At 43.7% G+C, this 21,818-nt stretch overlaps 1 protein-coding gene across 2 annotated transcripts in view; it reads left to right on the forward strand.

The window, feature by feature from the left end:
• LOC106047651 (tetraspanin-15-like) overlaps positions 1-21,818 on the forward strand; it is a 56,530-nt gene that overhangs the window by 33,898 nt on the left and 814 nt on the right. For both annotated transcript variants that reach the window (XM_013199237.3, XM_048055061.2), the window contains 3 exons: positions 6,913-6,966; positions 7,552-7,668; positions 19,536-21,818. The exon at positions 19,536-21,818 is cut by the window's right edge and continues 814 nt beyond it. In XM_013199237.3, coding sequence (XP_013054691.1) covers positions 6,913-6,966; positions 7,552-7,668; positions 19,536-19,757 — 393 coding nt within the window. In that variant the 3' untranslated portion in view covers positions 19,758-21,818. The remainder of the gene's footprint in view (positions 1-6,912; positions 6,967-7,551; positions 7,669-19,535) is intronic.

Here is a 21,818-nt window from a genome sequence, read left to right on the forward strand (position 1 = left end):
ATGCTGAGTTCCCATCTCTCTACCTACTATGGGATGTAATGCTTTGGAGGATGGTTTTGCAAAGACTTAAATGCTTGGCTGTATCACAACGTGGATCCGAGTTAGCTGTTGTCCTTTGTTTTCCTCTGCAAGAGCATACATTTCTCAGCCAGCTGCCACAAGGTTTAGCAGAATGGGGTTCATGTTTGCTGGCATCTGCTTGTAACAAGGAGGTTTTGAGGGTTTTGATGTAAGTGGAGCCATGACAGGAGTTCAATTTGCAACTTGTGCAATTGAATAAAAAAAGTCTTGTGAGCACATGCAACTCCAAGGCTGCATTTCTGACATGCTGTGAACTGGAACAAGGTCTCCTCTTGGAGGGAAGGTTGGGTGTGTTTGCTACTGCATGACCATGAAGGTTTATTAAACTGATTTGCAGAGCTGCAAGCCAAGATTCTCCTATGTAGTGCTGCTGAGACCAAGCTAAGTGCTCTCACACTGTTTTGCTTAATACAATGGTCTGCCTTGTTGCAATCAATCTAACTCATACTGAGGGAAAACAGAAAAGCTCAGCCAAGGCTGGGTAAAAAAGTGCAAATATCCCTGGCTACTGTGCCTAAAAATGATATCCATGGTGCTAAAAATGAGTTACTAGCATAATCCTGACTTTAACGCTAGTGATGGGCCCTGGGAGTCCAAGAGCCCTGAGTTGGAGGACCATGACTGGGGAACAATAAACTCTCAGCCAACTCTGAACTTGTGAAGGATTTGCTGCTCCAGCTAGATGCACATTAGTCTGACGGGATTCATCAAGAAGAGCTGGCTGATGTCACCACTAGACCCCTCTCAGTTATTTCTCAATGGCCTTGGGAATCTGGAGTGATCCCAGTTGACTGGAAGCTTGCAAATGTTGTCCCAGTTTCCAAGAAGGCTAAGAAAGAAGGCCCTGGTAATTACAGGCCTGTCAGCTCATATCAGTGCCTGGCAAAATTATGGAGAAGAGTATTCTGGAAGCTACTGAAAACCACCTGAAAGACAACATAGTCATTTGTCACAGCCAACATGGGCTTACAAGGAAAGTCCTGTTTAACTAACCAAATTTCCTTTTACAACAACGTTACCCACGTAGCTGACCAAGGGAAACCTGTAAATGTGAAATTTTTGGAAGTCAGCAAAGCTCTTGATCCTGTTTCTTACAGTATCCTTCTGGAAAAAACGTCCAGCATACAGCTAGAAAAATACATGCTACAAAGGGTGAACAACTGGCTGACAGGCTGGGCTCAAAGGGTAAACTGGGTTACATTGGGCTGGTGTCTAATGGGAACTAATGGAGTTCCCCAGGGCTCCATTTTGGGGCCAGTTTTCTTCAGTGTTTTATACATGATCTGGATGCAGGACTGGAATACATGCTAAGTAAGCTTGCAGCTGATACTAAATTAGGAGAAGCTGCTGACTCCCTTGAGGGCAGAGAGGCCTTGCAGAGAGATCTTGACAAATCACCATCCGCAGGAATTTTAACAAGAGCAAGTGCTGGATTCTGCACCTGGGACGGGGCAACCCTGGCTATGCATACAGACTGGGGGACGGGAGGCTGGAGAGCAGCCCCCCGGAGAGGGATCTGGGGGTTCTGTTTGATGGCAAGTTGAACACGAGCCAGCAGTGTGCCCTGGCAGCCAAATGCACTGACCATACCCTGGGCTGCTTTAGGCACAGCACTGCCAGCTGCTCAAGGAAGTGGCTGTCCCACTCTGCTCTGCGCTGGTGAAGCCTCACGTCAAGCAGCATGCAAAAAAATGGTGAAAAGTCTAGCGGAGAAGATGTAGGAGGAGTGGCTGAGGTCACTTGATTTGTTCAGCCCAGAGAAGAGGAGACAGAGGGGAGGCCTCATGGTGGCCTGCAGCTTCCTCTCAAGGGGAGCGAGGCGGGGGGCAGGCGCTGCTCCCCGCTCTCTGGTGACAGCGATGGGACCCAAGGGAATGGCATGGAGCTGTGGCAGGGGAGGTTCAGGCTGGATATTAGGAAAAGGTTCTTCACCGGGAGGGTGGTCGGGCACTGAAACAGGTAAGTGGTCACTCCTGCTGGAGTTCGAGAAGTGTTTGGACAATGGTCTTACAAATACGGTTGAATTTTGTGTGCTCCTGTGTGGAGCCAGAAGTTGGAGTCGATATTTGTGGGTCCTTTCCAATTCATTATACTCTATTATTCTGTGATCCCAGTGGCAAAACCTCCTTGGAATTAAGAGCAACAGGCAGCATTACCTCTGAAACCTGGCCATTCCCCAAGCTTTATGAATTCCACAAGGAAAATATAGCATAAATCTCTTATTGTTGTTAGCTTTTTTATTTTTTTAAGGGAAAAAGAGGAACTGTGAGGTGTTTTATTATTGGTCTAAGCATGACATGCAAATCAGCTGCAAAAATGATTTTTATCTCTAATCAGGGTGTTGATTAAGGATCTTTGCCAGCTCCTGAAGTTGAATTAGAAATTCGTATGTTGTCCTTTTCTATTGGTAGTGAGTATGTGTTGGAGAAAGTCAGGTGCATTTTTCATTATTTTTACACTCCCCGTGGTATGTTGGAACAATGTGGGTAACAGAACACCTTTGCCTGACGGGCACTGTTCAAGTTATAAAAATCACAGATGTGTAATATAGTGGGATAAGAAATAAGGCAACTTTCTGGCTTCACATTTTAATGAGCCATGTCTGGAGGATGCTCTAGCAAAGGACTCCAGCCCCTAGGAGGGAGTGTTGATGGCAAATTCTGTACATTTTTTTCAAGAGTTAAAGCCTGTGAATGTGTCTCTGACTGCCAGAGAGGTTTTATTGAAAGTGAGACCTTGCCAAATGAATCTAAATCTCCACATTGAATGAAACTCTTTCTTGGCAGGAGCAGTAACAAGGTAGATAGATGTGGCCTCTTTCTTCATTTATTTGTTTTTTTGGCACTGCTTTTGGTTAAGAATCCATCGCTATACAATATCAATAGTATATTAAATGGGTTAGGAGAGCAAGATCCCTTGGAAATTTTCCACTCTCTGTGGCACAGAACAAGCTAATAAAAATATTTTTAACAACAGAATAAAAAATAATAAAAATAAAAAATAATAAAAAACATAATTGCATGTTAATAATAAGTGCATAATTGCATTATAATAATTGCATAATTGCTATTGCAAGTCTCAGTATAGTTGTTACCTGAAATTGCAAAGTTGTTGTGGAGGTTTTCCTTGCAGGCTGAGAAGATGGGAAAAGCACCTCAGGATGAAGACGGTACCTGTGTATGATACTCTGGACATACCATGTTGTTCTGAGCAATGTACAAACCCTGTTCAAAATCCTTTCTTCCAAAATATGCTACTTAAAGGCTGAAGAGACGATTTTGCCTTGGCCCTGCAGTTGGAGGGATAACTAAAGGCCACACTTGGCATGTGTATGTTTCCCACAGTATTCTCCTGGGGAAACTGGCTGCCAGTGGCCTGGACCGGTATACTCTTTTCTGGGTAAAGAACTGGCTGGAGGGCTGTGCCCAGTGGGTAGTGGTTAGTGGAGTTAAGTCCAGCCGGCATCCCGTCACAAGTGGTATCCCCCAGGGGTCGGTACTGGGGCCTACCTTGTTTAATACCTTTATTGATGACCTAGATGAGGGGGTTGAGTTTACCCTCAGTAAGTTTGCAGATGACACCAAGCTGGGAGGTAGTGTCAATCTGCCTGAGGTAAGGTGGCCCCTCAGAGGGATCTGGATGGGCTGACTGCTGGACTGAGGCAAATGGGATGAGGTTCAACAAGGCCAAGTGCCGAGTCCTGCACTTTGGCCACAATAACCTCATGCAATGCTGTAGGCTTGGGGCAGAGTGGCTAGAAGACTGTGAAGAGGAAAGGGACCTGGGAGTGTTGATCAATGCTCGACTGAACATGAGCCGGCAGTGTGCCCAGGTGGCCAAGAAGGCCAACGGCATCCTGGCTTGTATCAGGAATAGTGCAGCCAGCAGGACCAGGGAGGTGATCATCCCCCTGTACTCAGCTCTGGTGGGGCCACACCTTGAGTACTATGTTCAGTTTTGGGCCCCTCACTACAAGAAAGACGACAAGGCCTTGGAATGTGTCCAGGGAGGGACAACAACGCTGGTGAGGGATGAGGAGCACAGGTCTTATGAGGAGTGGCTGAGGGAGCTGGGATTGTTTAGTCTGGAGAAGAGGAGGCTCAGGGGAGACCTCATTGCGCTCTACAGCGTCCTGAAGAGAGGTTGCGATGAGGAGGGGGTTGGCCTCTTCTCCCAGATAACAAATGACAGGACTCAAGGAAATGGCCACAAGTTGAGCCAGGGGAGATTTAGATTAGATATCGGGAAAAAAAATCTCTCAAAGAGTGGTCAGGTGCTGGAACAGCCTGCCCAGGGAGGTGGTGGAATCACCGTCCCTGGCAGTGTTCAGGAAGCGCCTGGACAAAGTGCTATGATATATGATTTAGTAGCTTAGTGGGTAGTATTGGTGATAGGAGGATGGTTGGACTAGATGATCTTGTGGGTCCTTTCCAACCTTGTGTTTCTATGATTCTATGAATTTGTCTGTGCTGAACCACAATGGTCTCTCCACTGTGAATAACCCTTGTACCAACCAGTTTAAATAAACCAGTTTGTAGGGCAAGAAACCCTTTTCTTCTTTTGCAACAAAATGTTGCTAAGACAGTATCTTCATCACTAAGTACTTTTCTAAATGGTTTTCCACTGCAGTTAGGCCTTCTCCTGTGGAAGGCACAGGGTAGCTGTGCCTCTGCCAAACACGGTGTCTCTGAACCCCTCGTGAAATATCTGATTTTGGTAGGGGGGAAACTGTTGGTTAAAAGAAAAGTGCAAGCCTTGCAGTCCTCTGCCCTTGGTGGGTTTTAAACGTCTGCATTTGCTGCTGTTTTGTGATCTCTGAAGGCACCAAAATTCACTTGGGAAGACTAAGGACGTCTGCCGGTTTTTATGTTAGAAATATCAGTTCTGCTCTGACTTTCACTTCCATGCAAGACAATAACAAAGATAAATCAAGGCTAAAAACTCACTTTTCCACACTTCACCCAAATACAAGCTGTTGAGGGAATTACTCAAGTGGATGGTCAGAATTGGAGATGATTGAGAAACCCTTCACTATTTGATACAAGAAGGAAGAAAATTGGTGATGAATTTGCACCATAGACAGATGTTGTTCAAATGGGTAAGTCCTATAGAAAGCTATGATGTTTCACCAGCAAGGATCCCATGATGTCCGTGGAAGTGAGTCTGAAAAGCAAGGATAACTGAAAGCTGCCAAGAACAATGCTTTAGTTTTTCTTTGTTATTTGTTTTTGTTTGGTTGTTTTGTTTTGTTGTTGTTGTTGGTTTTTGTGTTGTTTTTTTTTTTTTTTTTTTAAATGAAAACCAAATGGTTCCTGGATCATGTGCATATTCCTTTATACCACTATTGGCAACAGCATGTGCCTTAAGAATGTCACAAATTCTCCTTATTCTGAGGGCTTCCTGTTTCATGGTCCCAATGTAGCATGAGACCTCCCCAGAAGTTCCAGTGGGCATTTTGCTGCTGATTTCTGGATGTCCCCACAAGCCTTTAATATGCACAAGGACTAATTATTCTCCTTAACTATGCCCAGTTTATAAATAGTGTATTGAAGTGGTGAGAGATGGTTGTGGTTTGTGGTTTTTTTTGATAGCCCTGTCAGTAATGTACAGAGGTACAGATGCTCTTGGTAGTGTATTGCTGGAATAATTTCCCTGCCAATTACGGAAGGAACAAGCTGCAGCTTTATGGCTGGAGCCTGTCTGAAGGTGCACATTTCTTTTATGCTGTGTCTTGCAGGAAAGTATAATTTACCCCTAAATGTGCACATTTCTCTTTTTCATCTGTGTGCCTCTAAAGCACAGGAAGTTTTTGTTTTGTTGTTCAGGAGCTTTTACTGGTTGTCAAAGTCATCTTACTGAAAGTGTAATAATTTCAGCATGTTATTATTTCATGGGTACGAGGCCCCTTTAGAAATACATGGTGTTATGGAAGCTGCTGTTTTATTCATGAAATAAGCCATAAATAAATAAATAAATAAATAAAGATCGATCCTGAGAGGTGCAAAGTACCCAGCTAGCTGTTCTGGAGCTACCTCATAGCTTTGCTTTTTCTGGGATGAGCAAGAATTGGTTTTGTAACTGGTGTTAAAAAATGTTGTAATCAATTCAAAAACGTATCCTCTTCCGTCCTGATGGAAGCAGAGGAATTTGGTTTGATTTAATTTTATAGAGCTACTGAATAGCAGTATTTGGCTGGGATTTCTGCAACTTTCGAAATGATTTTTTTTTTTTTGGGCCAACAAAGGTCTAAGCATTGTGGATCCCTAAAATCCTTGGGTTTCTCCCCAAAGTGCTGGGAGACTTTTGTGAAATTCCCCCTTGATTTCTGTAGAACTGAATACATTTAATCTTGGTGAAATTACCTTTTTTTTAAGGAGAAACATGACTGAATATGTGAGAAAAAGTGGCTGGAATTAAACAAGGAGAAAATCAAGGTAACATTTTAAAGAACCACTTTACTAAATTCTCACACAACGTGGAGTTGCTTTCAGCTCAAATCACTGGACATTCCCGTGTCACTGGATAGGGGAATGCTGAGCAGACTCTGAAATGGCAGAAACCAGAGAGACAGGTAGTTTAAAAGAATAATTTTTCAAAACACAACTTATTGCTGGCCCAAGCCAAGCTGGCATCCATAATATCAGCAATGCATTTGAGGAAAAAGTATTAAATGGAAACAAAATGAAGTTTGAGGCTTACTGTTTGCCTTGTGCTATGCTGAATGGTCAAGGCAACTGGGCAAGCTTTTCTATTTATTTTTATTTTTATTCTTTTTTTACTGTCCCCTTTGGTTTCCTCCAACCTAAGTTTGCACTAATTCTCTGTCCACAGGTCCCTGGAGAAGTCATTAACACGCTATGTGGATACAGGACACTCGATAAAGAGGTAACCTTTGCTTTTTCCTTCCTATGTACAATATTTTTTTGTAAAACCCTTCCTGAAACCATTTTAAAAAAATGTTTATCTTCATGGAAACCCTGCCTCACAATGGGAATCTCTTCCCCACCAGGGACAGCTGTTACTGCAGCTGTATATAAATTTATTTTTATTTCTTTTCACTAGCATCCCTGCACAGGCTTGCAGAGTGTGAGCAGTCTCATTTATGTAGTCTCTGCAGGCTTTGGTATGGCATTTTTCAGAGTAATGAGCTCTCTACTGGATGAGTCCCAGGAAATGCTGGCCCTGAGTTGTGATTTGAGGCTTGGTGGTAGGAGAGAAGTTGCTTTTGAGGCCCTCAGGGGTGACTGTGGGTTGTATCACAGCAGAGAGCTGCAGTATGACCTGTAACTTTAAGGGACTGTTTTTTGGCAAGAAAACCCAGGAAAATATCAAATCCAATAAATCAATTCCCAAATGTTTGTCATGACACTCCTTTGGCTTGCAGGAAGGAGCAAACACAAGAAATTGCATCTTCTTCCAATTGCACCATCTAAATTAAAATGGTGCTGCTTCTTTTCAATCTGCTTCCAGCGCCTGGAGTTGCTGAATGTCATCCATGTGCGAGGCTGCATCCATGCCGTCGGGCTGTGGCTTAAAGACAACTTTGAGGCCACTTTGGGCATCGTTTGCTCCATGCTTCTTCCCCAGGTAGGTGGTGAATCTGGTCAGCATCATCTTGCCTTCTATCTCCATTCTGGAGGAGGAAAACAATTTGGTTTTAGGTATTTTTCCCCACTGCCTTTACATCTGAAATCTGTGTCTTGGGTGTGAAATGTCACAGCACTTTTAAAGCAACTTTAGCAAAATGCTGACTCTCTAATAACATACTCCTAAAATTTAATTAATGTTCAAGTAATAGTGTCTAAAATCAAGGCATGTCTGTGCTAGCCCAGCAAATCCTTTTACATTTGTTTTTACAGCTCTCTTCAAATAGAACATAAATATTAACAAAAATAAACAGTAATTGTAAATTTAGCCAGGTTTGCCATACATCATGAAATCCATTTTTGAGCTATTTGCCATTAACAATGCCGGATGATCCAGGCAATTTTGCAGCACAAGTCATTAAGCTCTCTATCATGGATGCTGGATATGGAGAGAAGCTTTGGGTCACAGCAGGGGCTACCCCTTTGCAATGCTGTTGCCACTGTGCTAGCAAGGAGGTGAAACTCCAGAATTATCTTTGTTGTGTTGGTGTTGATTGCATTTATTTTTATTTTATATGTATTTCCTTCAAATCTTGCATGTGAAAGCTTTCTTTTTTTCTCCCTGGATGTAACTTTGGGTTTGCCACTGGATGTACTTGGTGAGATGCTTTCATCAGATATGGCATTTTATCTAAGTGGAAGTGAATTTTTTTTTCCTGGGTTTCTACTTGCAGTGAAATGTAGAATACTGGTTGAATAAATAGAAGCTGCTTGGGAAACATGTGACAAACTGAGCTAATTTTTCAAAGGATTGAAAAGGATTTCTCCTTGATGTCTCAGATGGCCTGAATGAAAAAAAAAAAAGAAAAAAAAAAAAAGAGACAGGGTCTCTGTGTGTGCCCAATCCTAGCTGCAATGCTCTGCATTTGTAAAGTGCTTCCTCCACGATGTGCAGATGAGCAAGAAACTTCTACTGTGCTACCAGCAGGAAATGCAATGGTGTGGTGGTTTTACTCAGCTGGGCAGCTGAGCTCCACCACAACTGCTCTCTCACTGCCCCTCCTCAAATGGAAAGGGGGAGAAAATATGATGGAAAGGGCTCAAGGGCTAAGATAAGGACAGGGAGATCACTCCAGAATTATTGTCATGGGCAAAACAGACTCAGCATAGGGAGATAAGAGAAATTTATTACCTATTACTAACAAGCTAGAGCAGTGAGGAACTAATAACAAGCTAAAAACACCTTCCCCCCATCCACCCTCTTCAATGTCCTCCCCCCAGGCGGCACAGGGGAATGGGCAAACGGGAGCTGTGGTCAGTCCCTAGTGCTTCATCTCCGCTGCTCCTTCTTGGTCACTCTCTTCCCCTGCTCCAACGTGTGGTCCCTCCCATGGCATGCCATCCTTCCCAAACTGATCCTGCATGGGCTTCCCACAGGCAGCAGCTCTTCAAGAACTGCTCAAACATGGGTCAGTAACACAGGGTCCATCCATCAGGAGCAAACTGCTCCAACCTGGGTCCCCCACAGGCAGCAGCTACTGCCAGGTCCCCTGCTCCTGCGTGGGCTGCTCTCCATGGGCTGCAGCTCCAGCCCAGAGCCTGCTCCTGTGGGGGCTTTCCACAGGCCGCAGCCTCCTTCAGGGCAGATCCACCTGCTCCGCTGTGGGCTCCTCCATGGGCTGCAGCATGGAAATCTGCTCCGCCATGGTGCGCCATGGGCTGCAGGGGCTGTTTCTCATTCCTCGCTCTCCCAGCTGCACAGCTGCTGCTGTTGCACAGCAGGATTTTTTCCTTTTCTTAAATAGGCTCTCATACAGGCGCAACCAACATCGCTTTTTGGCTTGGCTCTGGGCAGCAGCGGGTCCCTTTGCAGCTGTCTGGGACTGACTCTTATCTAACATGGGGCAGCTTCAGGACTCTTCTCACAGAGGCCACCCCTGCAACCCCCAGAACCTTGCCACATAAACCCAATACAAATGGGCACGGAAATGGGGTGAGAAAGTGCCATAATAGAGGTTACCATTACTGTCTGCCTTGCAGGATGTCTAGAGCCCATTACAGGAGCTTCCTGTTGCATTACCCATTAACCTCCCAGCATGACGCTTTTAATTGGGAAGGATAGGGAGACAAACCAGAAATGGCAATAATCGCTGAGCCTTGATGAATATGAAGTGCTTTTGAGCAAGCATTGTGATTTTTCTGGCATGCCATTAAATGCTCTTCAGTTGGAGAATCTTGTTCTTCCCATCTGCTCATGATTTCCAGGTTTTAAATATAAATTGGATTTGATGCTGTCAAGTTTTGAAGGGAATTAAGTTACAAATGGCCATCTCTGTTGCCAAGAACTGTCAGTCTAGAAACAGATTCATCCCCAGCAGCTGCCATTGGAAGCCAGGGTGAGAATATTGTCCTCGAATTGCCAGTTGGAGTGGAAGAGGGGAGAGCACCGCTGACATGGAGAGGTGATAGTGTCTTGAACTTTGGCTTGAATGAACATATTAGCATGTCTCATCTTTGGTTGTTGGGTATTTGTCATGTTCTGCACAGTACATCTGCCTCACTGTGCACTTGTGTTAATCTCAAAAATAGCTGCAAACCACCTTGATGGAAAGCTTGCAGGATGCCAGGAAGAAGGTTGGAACCAAAATCCACATCCCAAGTCCAGCTTTGGGTTTTGCCCGATTTTCCTAAAAGTGTAACTCTCCTTAGCAACAAACTTCAGCCTCGCCTGTGATGATGAGCAGCTCAAGGGCTCATAGGTGGGATTTTGAGCTTGGCCGGTGTTCGTCACCCAAGTGCCAAGATTTGTGCTTGTATTTGGAGTAAGCAATGTTCTGGCCCTTCTTACACAGAAGGAAGTACCCAAGAAAAATTTTGGCTGACGCAGATTGCCCATAGAAAGCATATGTCTGAGCAATTATTGCTGTTAGTAATAATTAGGCTTTCCATCCTACTCAGATGTGGGAAACCACCATATTTTGATTTTCCATAATGTGGGAAGTCCTTGAATTTACTTATTTATTTATTTCTGAAATTTATACATAAGAGACCTAACGGTACAAGGCTTGGCTTTGTTTTCGCATACATTCTAATGTTTATCTAATTGGGTTTGGGGAAGCTGTAAAACAGGTACTGAATTGATCAAGTAAGTGAGAAAGCAGGGAGAAGTCTTGCCTGGGAATGTCACCAACCTGGGTGGTGCAGGTGATAGGGAGTCTCTAATTTTAAGATCACTCTTAAATCACAGATGTCTCTGCCTTTTTTAAGCAAGCCATCAAGAAACATCAAGCTTGTTTTGAGAGTGAGGATATGATTGTGTTCATTTTTCTTACTTCAGAGTGAAGCATGAATGCACCAACTCAATTATTTTTCGGCTTTTGAGAGTACCTTTAGTTTTCTCTTTTTTCCCTGTTTCATTCTTCAGTAACAATCCTGTCTCTTTGCCCTTCTCAGCCAAGCTGCAGACTGAAACTAAACTGATGCATTTCGTATCAGTATCAAAAATGCATTTTAATTTAGCTGCTGGCAGTCAGTGGCAAATTCACATTGGGGCCTTTTACTACTAATGTTTAATTGTGAAGCAACCCAGGTCCCTCAGAAGGTGTAGTGAAGCAAGTAAATTTGTTGTTTTAGTGGCTGCATCCCTACTTTCCCTGCTTCTAGTAAGAATATCCGAGGAGTTTACAGTGTGCATTTGTAGTTAAAATAAACCAAGTAACCTTGTGCTTTGCTTTTTCCCCTTTGCATACCATGATGCTCTCTCAGTCAGCATTCCTCACTTCCCCTTCCCTCCCTTCTCCTCCCCTTTCCCCTCCCCTCCCCTCCTCTCCTTTCCCTTTTCCTTCCATCTTCCCCTTTCCCCTCCCCTCCCCGTCCCCTTCCCCATCCTCTTTCCCTTCCACTTCCTTATCCCCTTCCTCTTCCCCCTTTCCCTTTCCCTTCCCCTTCCTCTTCCCCATCCCTTTTCCCTTCCCCTTCCCTTTCCCATTCTCAATTATTTTGTATTTTGTTTCCTTTTTAATATCTAAGCTGCTCCAGGGGCTGGAAGGCAATATATTCTCAAGCAACTGATGTATGCTGAAAGAAGTGGAAAAGGAGAGTAAAAAGTATTTTTCTGTCTGCAGTCTGTGACCTCTGTGAGAACCCTGCTGATAAATACTAATTCATGGAAGGGAGAGCCAATAAAAGACAAATATTTGCCTTTTACTTTATTAACTCTGGGACACCTTGAAATGGTTCAGCTATTCTTTTTAGCATGATCCATTCAGATTTACAGCCACCCAAATGAGAGAGGACTTCCATAGCCAGGCTCATAGCTATGCAGCCAGAAATTTTTGAGTGAAAAAGTGTTTTCTTGCAGAAAGTTTTGCTTGCAGAAGACACTCGTTGGGCTGATGGATTATTTCCTCCATGCCCAGAGTTGATTTTACCAGGAGCGTGATGCAGTGGGACATGGTTAATGTCCCTCACCCTGCAAGGGTCCTTGAGCATCATTTTGTTTCTATGTGCCATCTTTATTTTTTGCCTTTGTCGAGCAAAAGCCACATTGAGTTTTGCATGATTGATTACCCAGGAAAAAGCAACTAAAGGAGCTGAGCTCCTTTTGAGTGGTCTGCACAGGCCCACAGTAAAACCTTTCCACCCCAAATGAAACTGCTGATCTCCTGGAGAATATGCACACCCCTAAGGGAAAACATCTGCAGTTTTCCAGACCTCTTGTTGTATAATATCAGGATGAGCACTGAGCCCTCACTTCCTTTGCTTCCAAAAATGATGTTGACTTGGAGCGCACTTTCTTTTGCCAGACGTGGAAGAGATTGCATATGAGCCACCAATAAATGAGTATTTCCAAATAAGGAGGATATAGCAATCAAATTTCAGTCATATCTGCCTTGTTGAGACCTATTCTTCCTGCATAAAGGTTTTACCTGAAAGAACAAGTAGAACCACCAAGAAACAGTGAGCAAATCTGCACCTCGTCAAGGATGCAGCTGGGCAGCAAAGAACCTTGTTATAAATCTTATAGCACCTACATGGGAGATAGAAATACATTGTTCATGTCTAGCTCAGGTCTTTGCACCACACCAGAACCACAGGAATTGGCATGTAGCCTCAAATACTTCTATACATTTAGCTTATCCTAGTGTGGGAAGAGACGTAATTATAATTAGTTGTGTTGAAGTATCCCAAACCTCTGTATTAATTCAATTTTGGTCTTGTGATATTGGCAGGAAATTGGTAATTAGGACTGACGCTATCTTGTTTGAAATGGGTTAAGGAAGGCAGCGTTGGTGATGGGAGATGCAGGACCCCTCAGCTTCCCAAATGCTGCTGTCAGCTTCAAGGGGAAAAATGTTGATGTGTTGATCCCAAGAACCTCAATATTAGGTTATATCTGTGACAGATCACGCTGAAGTGAGAACCAGAATGTTTCACTGCCATTAGAAAAATGAAAAACAAGTAGTGAACAGGCACTGAGACCACCAGACCATCGATTTCCAACCTTTTCTGGATATCTCTTGTAATATGTCAGCTTTTCATGCCTTGGAGTAATAGTAGTGAATGTAGCGACACATTTGCTGTGTCAGGTGCAATAGCTATTTACTTTCTGGAGCAATGATTAGGAAACATCATCAGACAGTGCCCTGGTGTCCCTGCTCAGACAGACAGGCAGATACCCATAGCTTAATCATGATACAGTGCCCAGTTATAATTAGTGTCACTATTCTAAGTTAGCTAGAAATAATTACTGGACAAAATAATATGGTTTTAATTTGCTTGCTGAGCTTTTGCTGTTTTGCATAGAGAAAATTCACAAGTGTTTCAGAGTGAGGCAGACACGCCAAATTCCAGACATTCATGGAAACCTTTTGGGTTTAAATGAGAATTTATAACTGGATCTTCAAGTTAAACAAACCAAAAAAAAAAAAAAAAAAGGACTGCCCTTTCCTGTCTGCTTGTCCCCACACATTTGTGCTGGAACAGGGAAGTTCCTCTCCCCAAGAGTCATGGGGACAAGAGAAATACAAGTCAGTGTTTTGATTAAGCGTGGTGGGAGGATATAAAAAACTGCCCTTGTCATCTTTAGCCCTGTCCTCATTTGTCGGGGTGGGGGAGAGATGAGACATTTCTGTTACAGCTGTAAAATTGCTCTATAAAGAGAGCAGAATAGATAGCCAAAAATATAGGAGCAAGTGGTGAATGAATTCTATCCATCTTCTTTCCATCCTCCCAGGCAGCTTGTAGTCATTGTACAGCACCCACGGCCAGAGATAAAATCCCTGAGAATTTGTGCTTTGAAGCACTTAGGTTTTTTCTTTATGACAGACATAAATTTTCTTCAGCTACTTGGGTTGGATGGGAGAGTTTATGGCTGGCCCTTGCTGATGGCAGATGTCCCACTCACCCGTTCCATTTTGCTGGTTCAAAAGGAAGATGAAGTTGTTCTACCCAAATCAGGTGGTTGGGGCAAACTTCATCTGTTGCTTTCCAGGCAAGTCCCAAAGCACTGTTTAACCCCAAAAGGTCTTTGGCTGTGGTTGGTCTTTGCTGCAAGATGCTGCTTTGGATCATCTCAAAGCTACTCATTTGCAGCTGGGAGGAGGCAGAGACGTGGGAATTGGCAGCGGGTATCTGCCCTGTTTCTGTTCTGCTCTGCATTTAGACATTTATTTATTTATTTATTTTTAAAAAGCTACCAGCTATGTCCTTTTTGGTGCAATGTTGTGTGTGTACTGGGTTAAAATATAATAATCCAGGTATCTGCACGGCCCTAAGGACTTGCCTTGCTTTGTGGTGCTTTCGTTTGGCAAAGTTTCCTGTCCTGATTCTGGTGCAAGGTGTCTGGGGGGGCAGGTGACAAAGTGGGCAGCATATGCCAGTGCGGAGAAATGCTTGCAAAGGGAGGGGTGCAGGAAGGATATGCACATGCAAGCCTTTGTGGGCTTCCTCCTGCAGTGTTCAGGTGGGAACAAAGGCAGTAATTCTCAAATAATATCATCTGCAGCGTGTTTTTTCCATAGGTGTCACTGCAAAAAATCCCCAGTTTTGTGTGCCACTGAAAGCTGACTGGAAGCTGGCAAATGTTCTACCAATTTTCAAGAAGGGCAAGAAACAGGACCCTGGCAACTAATGGCCTGTCAGTCTCATGTCAGTGCCTGGTAAAAATACGGAGAAGATTATCCTTGAAGTTATTGAAGCGCACCTGGGGGACAATGCAGTCATTGGTCCCAGCCAATGTGGGTTCACGAGGGGTTGGTCATGTTTGACTAACTTGACTTCCTTTTATTATAAGATCACCCATCTAGTCAATCAAGGGAAACCAGCTGATGTGATCTTTTTGGATTTCAGTAAAGCTTTTTGAAACTGACAGTTTCCCATAGGATCCTACTGGACTAAATGTCCAGCATACAGCTAGACAAAAACATCACACGATGGGTGAATAACTGGCTGACGGGTAAGGCTCAAAGGGTTGTGGTAAATGGGTCTGCATCAGGCTGGCGGCTGGTCACCAGTGGGGTCCCCCAAGGCTCCATTTTAGGGCCAGTCCTCTTCAATGTTTTTATAAATGATTTGGATGTAGGACTAGAAGGTGTTTTGAGCAAATTTGCTGATGATACTAAACTGGAAGGAGTTGTTGACTCTATTGTGGGTGGAAGGGCCTTCCAGAGAGATCTGGACAGACTGGAGAGCTGGGCAATCACCAGCCGCAGGAAGTTTAACAAGAGCAAGTGCCGGGTCCTGCACCTGGGACAGGGCAACCCTGGCTATATGTACAGACTGGGGTGCGAAATGCTGGAGAGCAGCCCCCTGGAGAGGGATCTGGGCATTGTGGTTGATGGCAAGTTGAATATGAGCCAGCAGTGTGCCCTGGCAGCCAGGAGGGCCAACTGTATCCTGGGGTGCGTCAAGCACGGCATTGCTAGTCGGTCGAGGGAAGTGGTTGTCCCGCACTGCTCTGGTGCAGCCTCACCTTGAGCACTGTGTGCAGTTCTGGGCAGCACAGTACAAAAAGGATGTGAAACTATTGGGGAGTGTCCAGAGGAGGGCGACGAAGATGGTGAACGGCCTAGAGGGGAAGACATACAAGGAGCAGTTGAGGTCACTTGGCCTGTTCAGCCCGGAAAAGAGGAGGCTGAGGGGAGACATCGCAGTCTACAGCTTCCTCATGAGGGGGAGTGGAGGGGCAGGCGCTAATCTATTCTCTTTAGTAACCAGCAATAGGACCCGAGGGAATGGTGTCAGGCTGCGACAGGGGAGGTTCAGGCTGGATATCAGGAAGAGGTTCTTCTCTGAGGCTTGTCACACACTGGAACAGGCTCCCCAGGGACATAGTCATGGCACCAAGCCTGTTGGAGTTTATGAAGTATTTGGATTGTGCTCTTAGTCATATTGTCTGAATTTTGGGGTAGACCTGTGTGGTGCCAGGAGCTGGACTCGATGATCCTTGTGGGTCCCTTCCAACTCAGGATATTCTATGATTTGATAATTCTATGAAAGCATAAATATCATTATCAATGCAAATTGCAATGTATTGTAATCATTGCAAAATGATCTTTTTCTATCATATCGCAACTGTGTAGTGGGTCTGCATGCCTTATTGCTTCCCTCAGAGTTCTTTGGATTTATTTCATGCAAACAGCTGTGTCTGTAAGAGCACCTACTTGATGAAATTGTACGCCATGCAGAGCCTGTGCATCTGAATCCCCCTGCAAAAAGCTCAAAAAGTGGCAGAATAGAGACCTTCCCCGGCAGTAGTGGTTTCTGTACTTTGCTGAATGCCAGCCAGAAAGAACGTGTAATTTTATTACATTAAGTGATCCATAAGCAGTAACTTCCAAGCAGTTCTGTTCTTGTTCAGTCGTGGTTATCATTACAAGGTGGAGGAAGGCAAGGAGAAGAGCAGCTTTTAATTTTTTTATTTTTTTGCCTGATGCTTCATACATTTTGGTCAAATGCTCCTCTGTAATAAAGCCTTCCTTCATATTGCAATGAAATAAAATCAGCTCTCATGTTAGAATTCTCTTTACTTCTGGAAAACATGGTGCCCTTGATGCCAGGGATATTGAATGCATCTATATTCCTGACAGCTTTTTCTATTTTCATTAAGTGAAAGAGGATATTTAGAGCTGGGCTGGAATGGAATTTGGTTCATAACTCAGCAGAGAGCGAAGGCTAGGGGATACAGGCTGCTGACTGAGGACTTGGGGTATTTTTATTCATTTAAAGAAATCCTCAGTTTCACTAGGATGCTGTGTCCCATGGTACCTGGAACGTCACTTTGCTGTCAGGAGGAGAGGAGCAGGAGAGATGTTTCCAGCAGTATGTCCCCGAACCTAGCTGGTTTTGCAGAATAGGATCCATTTGCATTAAACTTACTGTAAACACTAATCTTTTTCTGAATTACTGTTTGGTTCATGAAAAATGACACCCTAGTCTTAAAATTTGTCATTTCAAAGGGTTCAGTTTTCTTTGTCCTTTCACAGCATAGCAGTGCATTTTTAATCTGTCCAGTGATAGCATGCTAATGGAAGTAGATAATGCTAAAGCTTGACATAAATTTGCATATTATTTTAAAACTTTTTAAATCCTTAAAGGCTCTGCTGTTGAATATGAATTAGCACAAGCTTATTTTCCAAACTCATGTTGGAGCAGTTGCTCTGGGCTCTCCCTCAAGTTACTGGACAGATGAAGCTGTCTCCAAGCATCATGCAGCCTTGCCGTGGCCTCCTGCACCCCTGCCTAGAGGTTTCTGCAGCTCTGGGGGACTGAAGAGGAGGACATATATGCATTAGGAAAGCAGCACCCTTGCTGGTGTTTCCATGACAAAGTCATATTTTGTTATTTTTGCTTCTCCACAAGAAAGCTGGATCATGGGCAACCACAAGGTTGCACAGCACCGTTCTGGTCCTGTGCATGTTATTAGGAATGAATCTTATCTCTCTACACAGGCTAAAGTCATTTCTTAGAGTATTTGGGAGGAAGTTGCCTGCTGAAGTAGACATATAGAATGCATCACAGCAGTGAATATTTCAAGGGCAGCAGGGAGCTACACAGCTACATAAATAGAAGTTACCAGGGCTGTGAGATAACCTGATTTCAGGCCATTTGGACAAGAAAAGGAGTTCCAGAGTTCAAATTTTCTTTCAGTATCTGCAGTCTTATTTTCCAGCAAAGAACCCTAATGGCATTAATCCAGTACTTCTGCAATTCCTGCAATCAGAGAAAGCACTGCTAGCCATAACCACACATCAGCCTCCTTCACCCTATCTGTTATTTCAGTGATTAATCCTGTTATCAAGGGAATAAAGATACCTTTTGCTTGCAATAACTAGGTGGAACGTAAAACAAGCAGGATGTTCTTTGGGGATTAGTGCAATTAGGAAAGTGGGAATTGGGCAAGCTCAAACTTAGGGCAGGGAGGCCTTTCCCTCTTGGGAGAGCATCTGGAATGGACATAGTTTTCCCCATTTCTCATTGAACAAAGAACTGTCAGTCCCGGGGGTGGAGGGGTCCCCTCGGGATCGACCTGCAGGTGAATTTGGGAAGGAAAAACAAATATTGAGTGGTTTTGAGTTTTTTTCTGTGCAAGGTGCAAGCTGCTAGTGGAGATGGCAGGGTATTTCTCCATCTCTGAAAGGCAAATTAATGAATGCCGATGCTGTTCATGTTTGCCTGTTTGCTTTCAGGTCACCAGGTGACACTTAGGTGATTTGCTTTTCCCCTGTGGAGGTTGACTCCTCTTGGCAAACATGTTTACCTTTTCGTTTTGGGATAAAATGATCCCTAATTTAAGATGCATTACAACCTTTTGCTGCTAACCCCATTTATCTTTCTTTTAATGTTCCCACTCTCCAGACTATTTAACTGGTCAGTTAGGACCCAGTAAATGATTGATAACATTTTTCAGCTCCAAAAGCAATGTGTTTCAGTACAGCAGGAGATGCCAGTTGTTGAATGGTACAAGTGCAGTTTGCTTATTTATTTACTCTTTTCTATGTAGAAAACATCGTTAGCTCTCATTCTGTTAGCCTCAAAAATGAACAGAAAAGCCCCAGGGCTCAAGACAATGTCGTCTTTATCCATCCCAGCCTGGTTCGTTGAAAACATCATGTGTAAAACTGCACTGTTTGTATCCGGGATATTGACCTCTGCAGTATCCCAGAGCATCTTCCCTATAGGGAATAAACCTTATGTGTAAGGAAAGTGCCATTTGCTGAAATCAAGATAGATAAAAGGGTAGTGCAAAATAGGCACCTTGTGCTGAACATGCTGATTGTCACCATTCCCCTCATCAGTGTCTGTTCTGCAAATAATGTCTTGTGACTGCTTATCACCTAATCCATTCTCTCACTGGCATTTTGTTCATAGCCACCACACAATATCACTGCAAAGGAAATGTCAGGCAAAATCAAAGCAATGGACTTGAAATCTTGTGCTTTTTGAAATGCTTCTCTTTTCCTTCCTAAAGATCTAAAAATCAAATCTAAGCCCAAACCCAAGATCAGATTTTTTTTTTTTTTCCCTGACAGCCAGCTTGGGTTATTGGGAAATAACCCAAGTGGCACTGTGCTCACAGCAATATCTTAATTTTAGCAAGAACCTGGACCTGCGCCACTCTCTTTGCAATGCTTGCAGCAACATCCAACATGTTCCACTGTCAGGGCCAATGTGCAAATTCACGAGGTGGACACAGCTGTTAACAAGTTCAGCAATGTGTCCACTGCTTTGTCAGCTCATGTTACTGTATCTTGTTCTCTCCCATCTCGTGCCCAGGTTTGAAAATTTGAGTGACAGCTCCTCTTGCATGGGAAGACCTTCAGAAATAGTTTGCATGCCCATAGTGGCTTTAACACATGTATTTTGCAGGTGGTCGGCCTTGTGATGGCTTGGCTGTATTGGCAAAAGCTCAATGAGATGTATTCCAAGCTGGACACCGTGGACTTCAAGATGTTGGAGATACGTGATTTCAGCTTTGGGGCAGTGGATCTGAGCGGTGCAGGCTGGTGCTGGTGCTTGCCCAAGGAAGGGGGCTATATTCCCATCAATGTCATGGAGGAAGAAGATAAGGAGGAAGAAGGCACCGTCTGACACAGCAGAGTGAGAAGGCAGAAGATGGAAAGCAGTGGTGGAAAACAAAGCTTGGAGCAAAGCTCTTAGAGAGGCAGCTGATGTAGAATGTGGAAATAATGTGATTTATTTTCTCAGGTTCAGGAAATACCTTGGGGGAAACTGTAAAGTAACATTGGAAGGTTATAAAAATGCAATGCACTGTGTGGATGCATGAGCTCACAAGGGTCCTTTTACTATTTTGGCATTTTGAAGCATTTGTACATTTCTTTATTTTCTTTTTACACAATAAATGTGACTTCTATTTTGCAAAGTCGTTTATACTTGGTGCACATTGGTCGGGTTGTTGGTGAGGGAAGAAGCAATTTTGAGGTATCTTTATATTTATATTTAGCCTAATATCCTAAATAATAGAGGCTTTATAGTAGATTCCTGGATGTGCCAAGGCCCCAGAAAGACATAGCTAAAGGAAGCGGAGAAGTTTACTCTGGGGAATCCTTCCTAAAGGCTTTTCCAAAGGATTAAAATACCCTGGGAGGCACAGCCTGTGCCTGCTAGAGCAAGCTGCACACTTTCTGTTTGAGCAGGGCTTGCACAGGGGGAGAACCCTGGTGTCTGAAGCTTTTATCCCCAGGCAAGGAAAAAGAGAGGTGAGCAATTTTTATACTGAAGGCAGCTTTATTGCAGCAAGGTGTTGCCTCTGGAGATGATGATAACTCATTTCTTCTAGACAGCAACCTCTAAAGATTGAGTAAGAAGGGGAATTTTCTGTTTTGTAACATTTACTTTTTAGCACAGTAACATGGTGATCAAGGCAGCAATTCCCATCTGCATTGCTCAGGATATAAGAATTAAAGAGCTGGTGTATGTTGCATCCAACCCTGGAATAGGTAAGTGAGGCATGCTGGGAAACAAGCTCATGGAGGGAAGCCTCAGGCAGATGAATTGCAAAAATATGTGTGTTTTTATCAAAAACAAACAAACAAACAAAAAAAAAACAGTAAAACCCTTTGCAGAGCTCCCCCGGGGCAGGCTCAGCAATAACCTACCATCAGGCTGATGAATGGCAAAGCTTCCCCCAGCAGCCCGAAGTCAAGTGTGCAGCTCAGCAAATGCAGAGGATGGGCTATCCGAGACCTGTTTTCGCTCAGAACATGTCCAATTCCTGTGAGCACCCAGGGCAGCAGTAGTAGCTGCAACTGTCAAGTGGGGGAAGTCATTGCAAAACCAAAATGCAAAGAAAAATTCTTTTCTTAAAAATGGCAATGTCTGCAGCACCGCTAAGCAAAGAAAGGCTGGGTTTATTAGACATCCTTTTTATTAAATACGGACACTTAGGAAGCTAGAAGCTGCCTTCTTTGATTCGGTGCCCAAGTACCCGAGGCAGTGTGCCACATTTCGACTGCTGGGCTCTGTCTCCCTCTTCTGACTGTTTTGATGCTTTTTTCTTTAACCTTTTAAGAAGCACTCCCCCAGCACAAGCCTGTGAAAAAAGCACTTTTTTCACTGTTTATTTCACTGTTTATTTATTATTTTTTGTTTATGTCAACATTATGTTGACAATGGAGCTGTGAACCAGTAGTGGGGTTGATTAGTTTTAAAACAATGTGACCAAAATTGTGTGACTTTTTGCAAGTGAGAAGGTCAAAACCTCCAGCCCAGGAAAAGTGGGTGATCATGATCATTTAAGGGTGGCTGCCTTCATCAAGCATCTTGCTAGCTTTGCGGATTTTGTTTTTCTTCCTTCCTCCTCTCTCTGGGAGGTATTTAGTAAAACATTAATATATACAAGCTGATAAATTCAGTCTGCTCCTTGGGTCTGATTTCCATGTAATATTTGGAGGAAGAAGGTTTGTTTCTCTTATTTTTCCCTTTTCTTTGTTACAGGACAAGTAGCTGCTGTCATCTTTATACTGTTTTCCTGTGTGGGCAGAGTATGGTAAGGCTGGACTCCAGCATTTAACAAGTCAGACTCAAGCAGGTTTTCCTGCTTGGACTAACAAGGTATGTTTTTTTGGCAGGCAGTGGGTGATGGGAGATACAGGGGAAAGCAGTTCATGCATTGGCTTGGCATCCAGCTGC

The sequence above is a fragment of the Anser cygnoides genome, chromosome 26 (assembly GCF_040182565.1).
Source record: "Anser cygnoides isolate HZ-2024a breed goose chromosome 26, Taihu_goose_T2T_genome, whole genome shotgun sequence".
Classification (NCBI taxonomy): domain Eukaryota; kingdom Metazoa; phylum Chordata; class Aves; order Anseriformes; family Anatidae; genus Anser; species Anser cygnoides.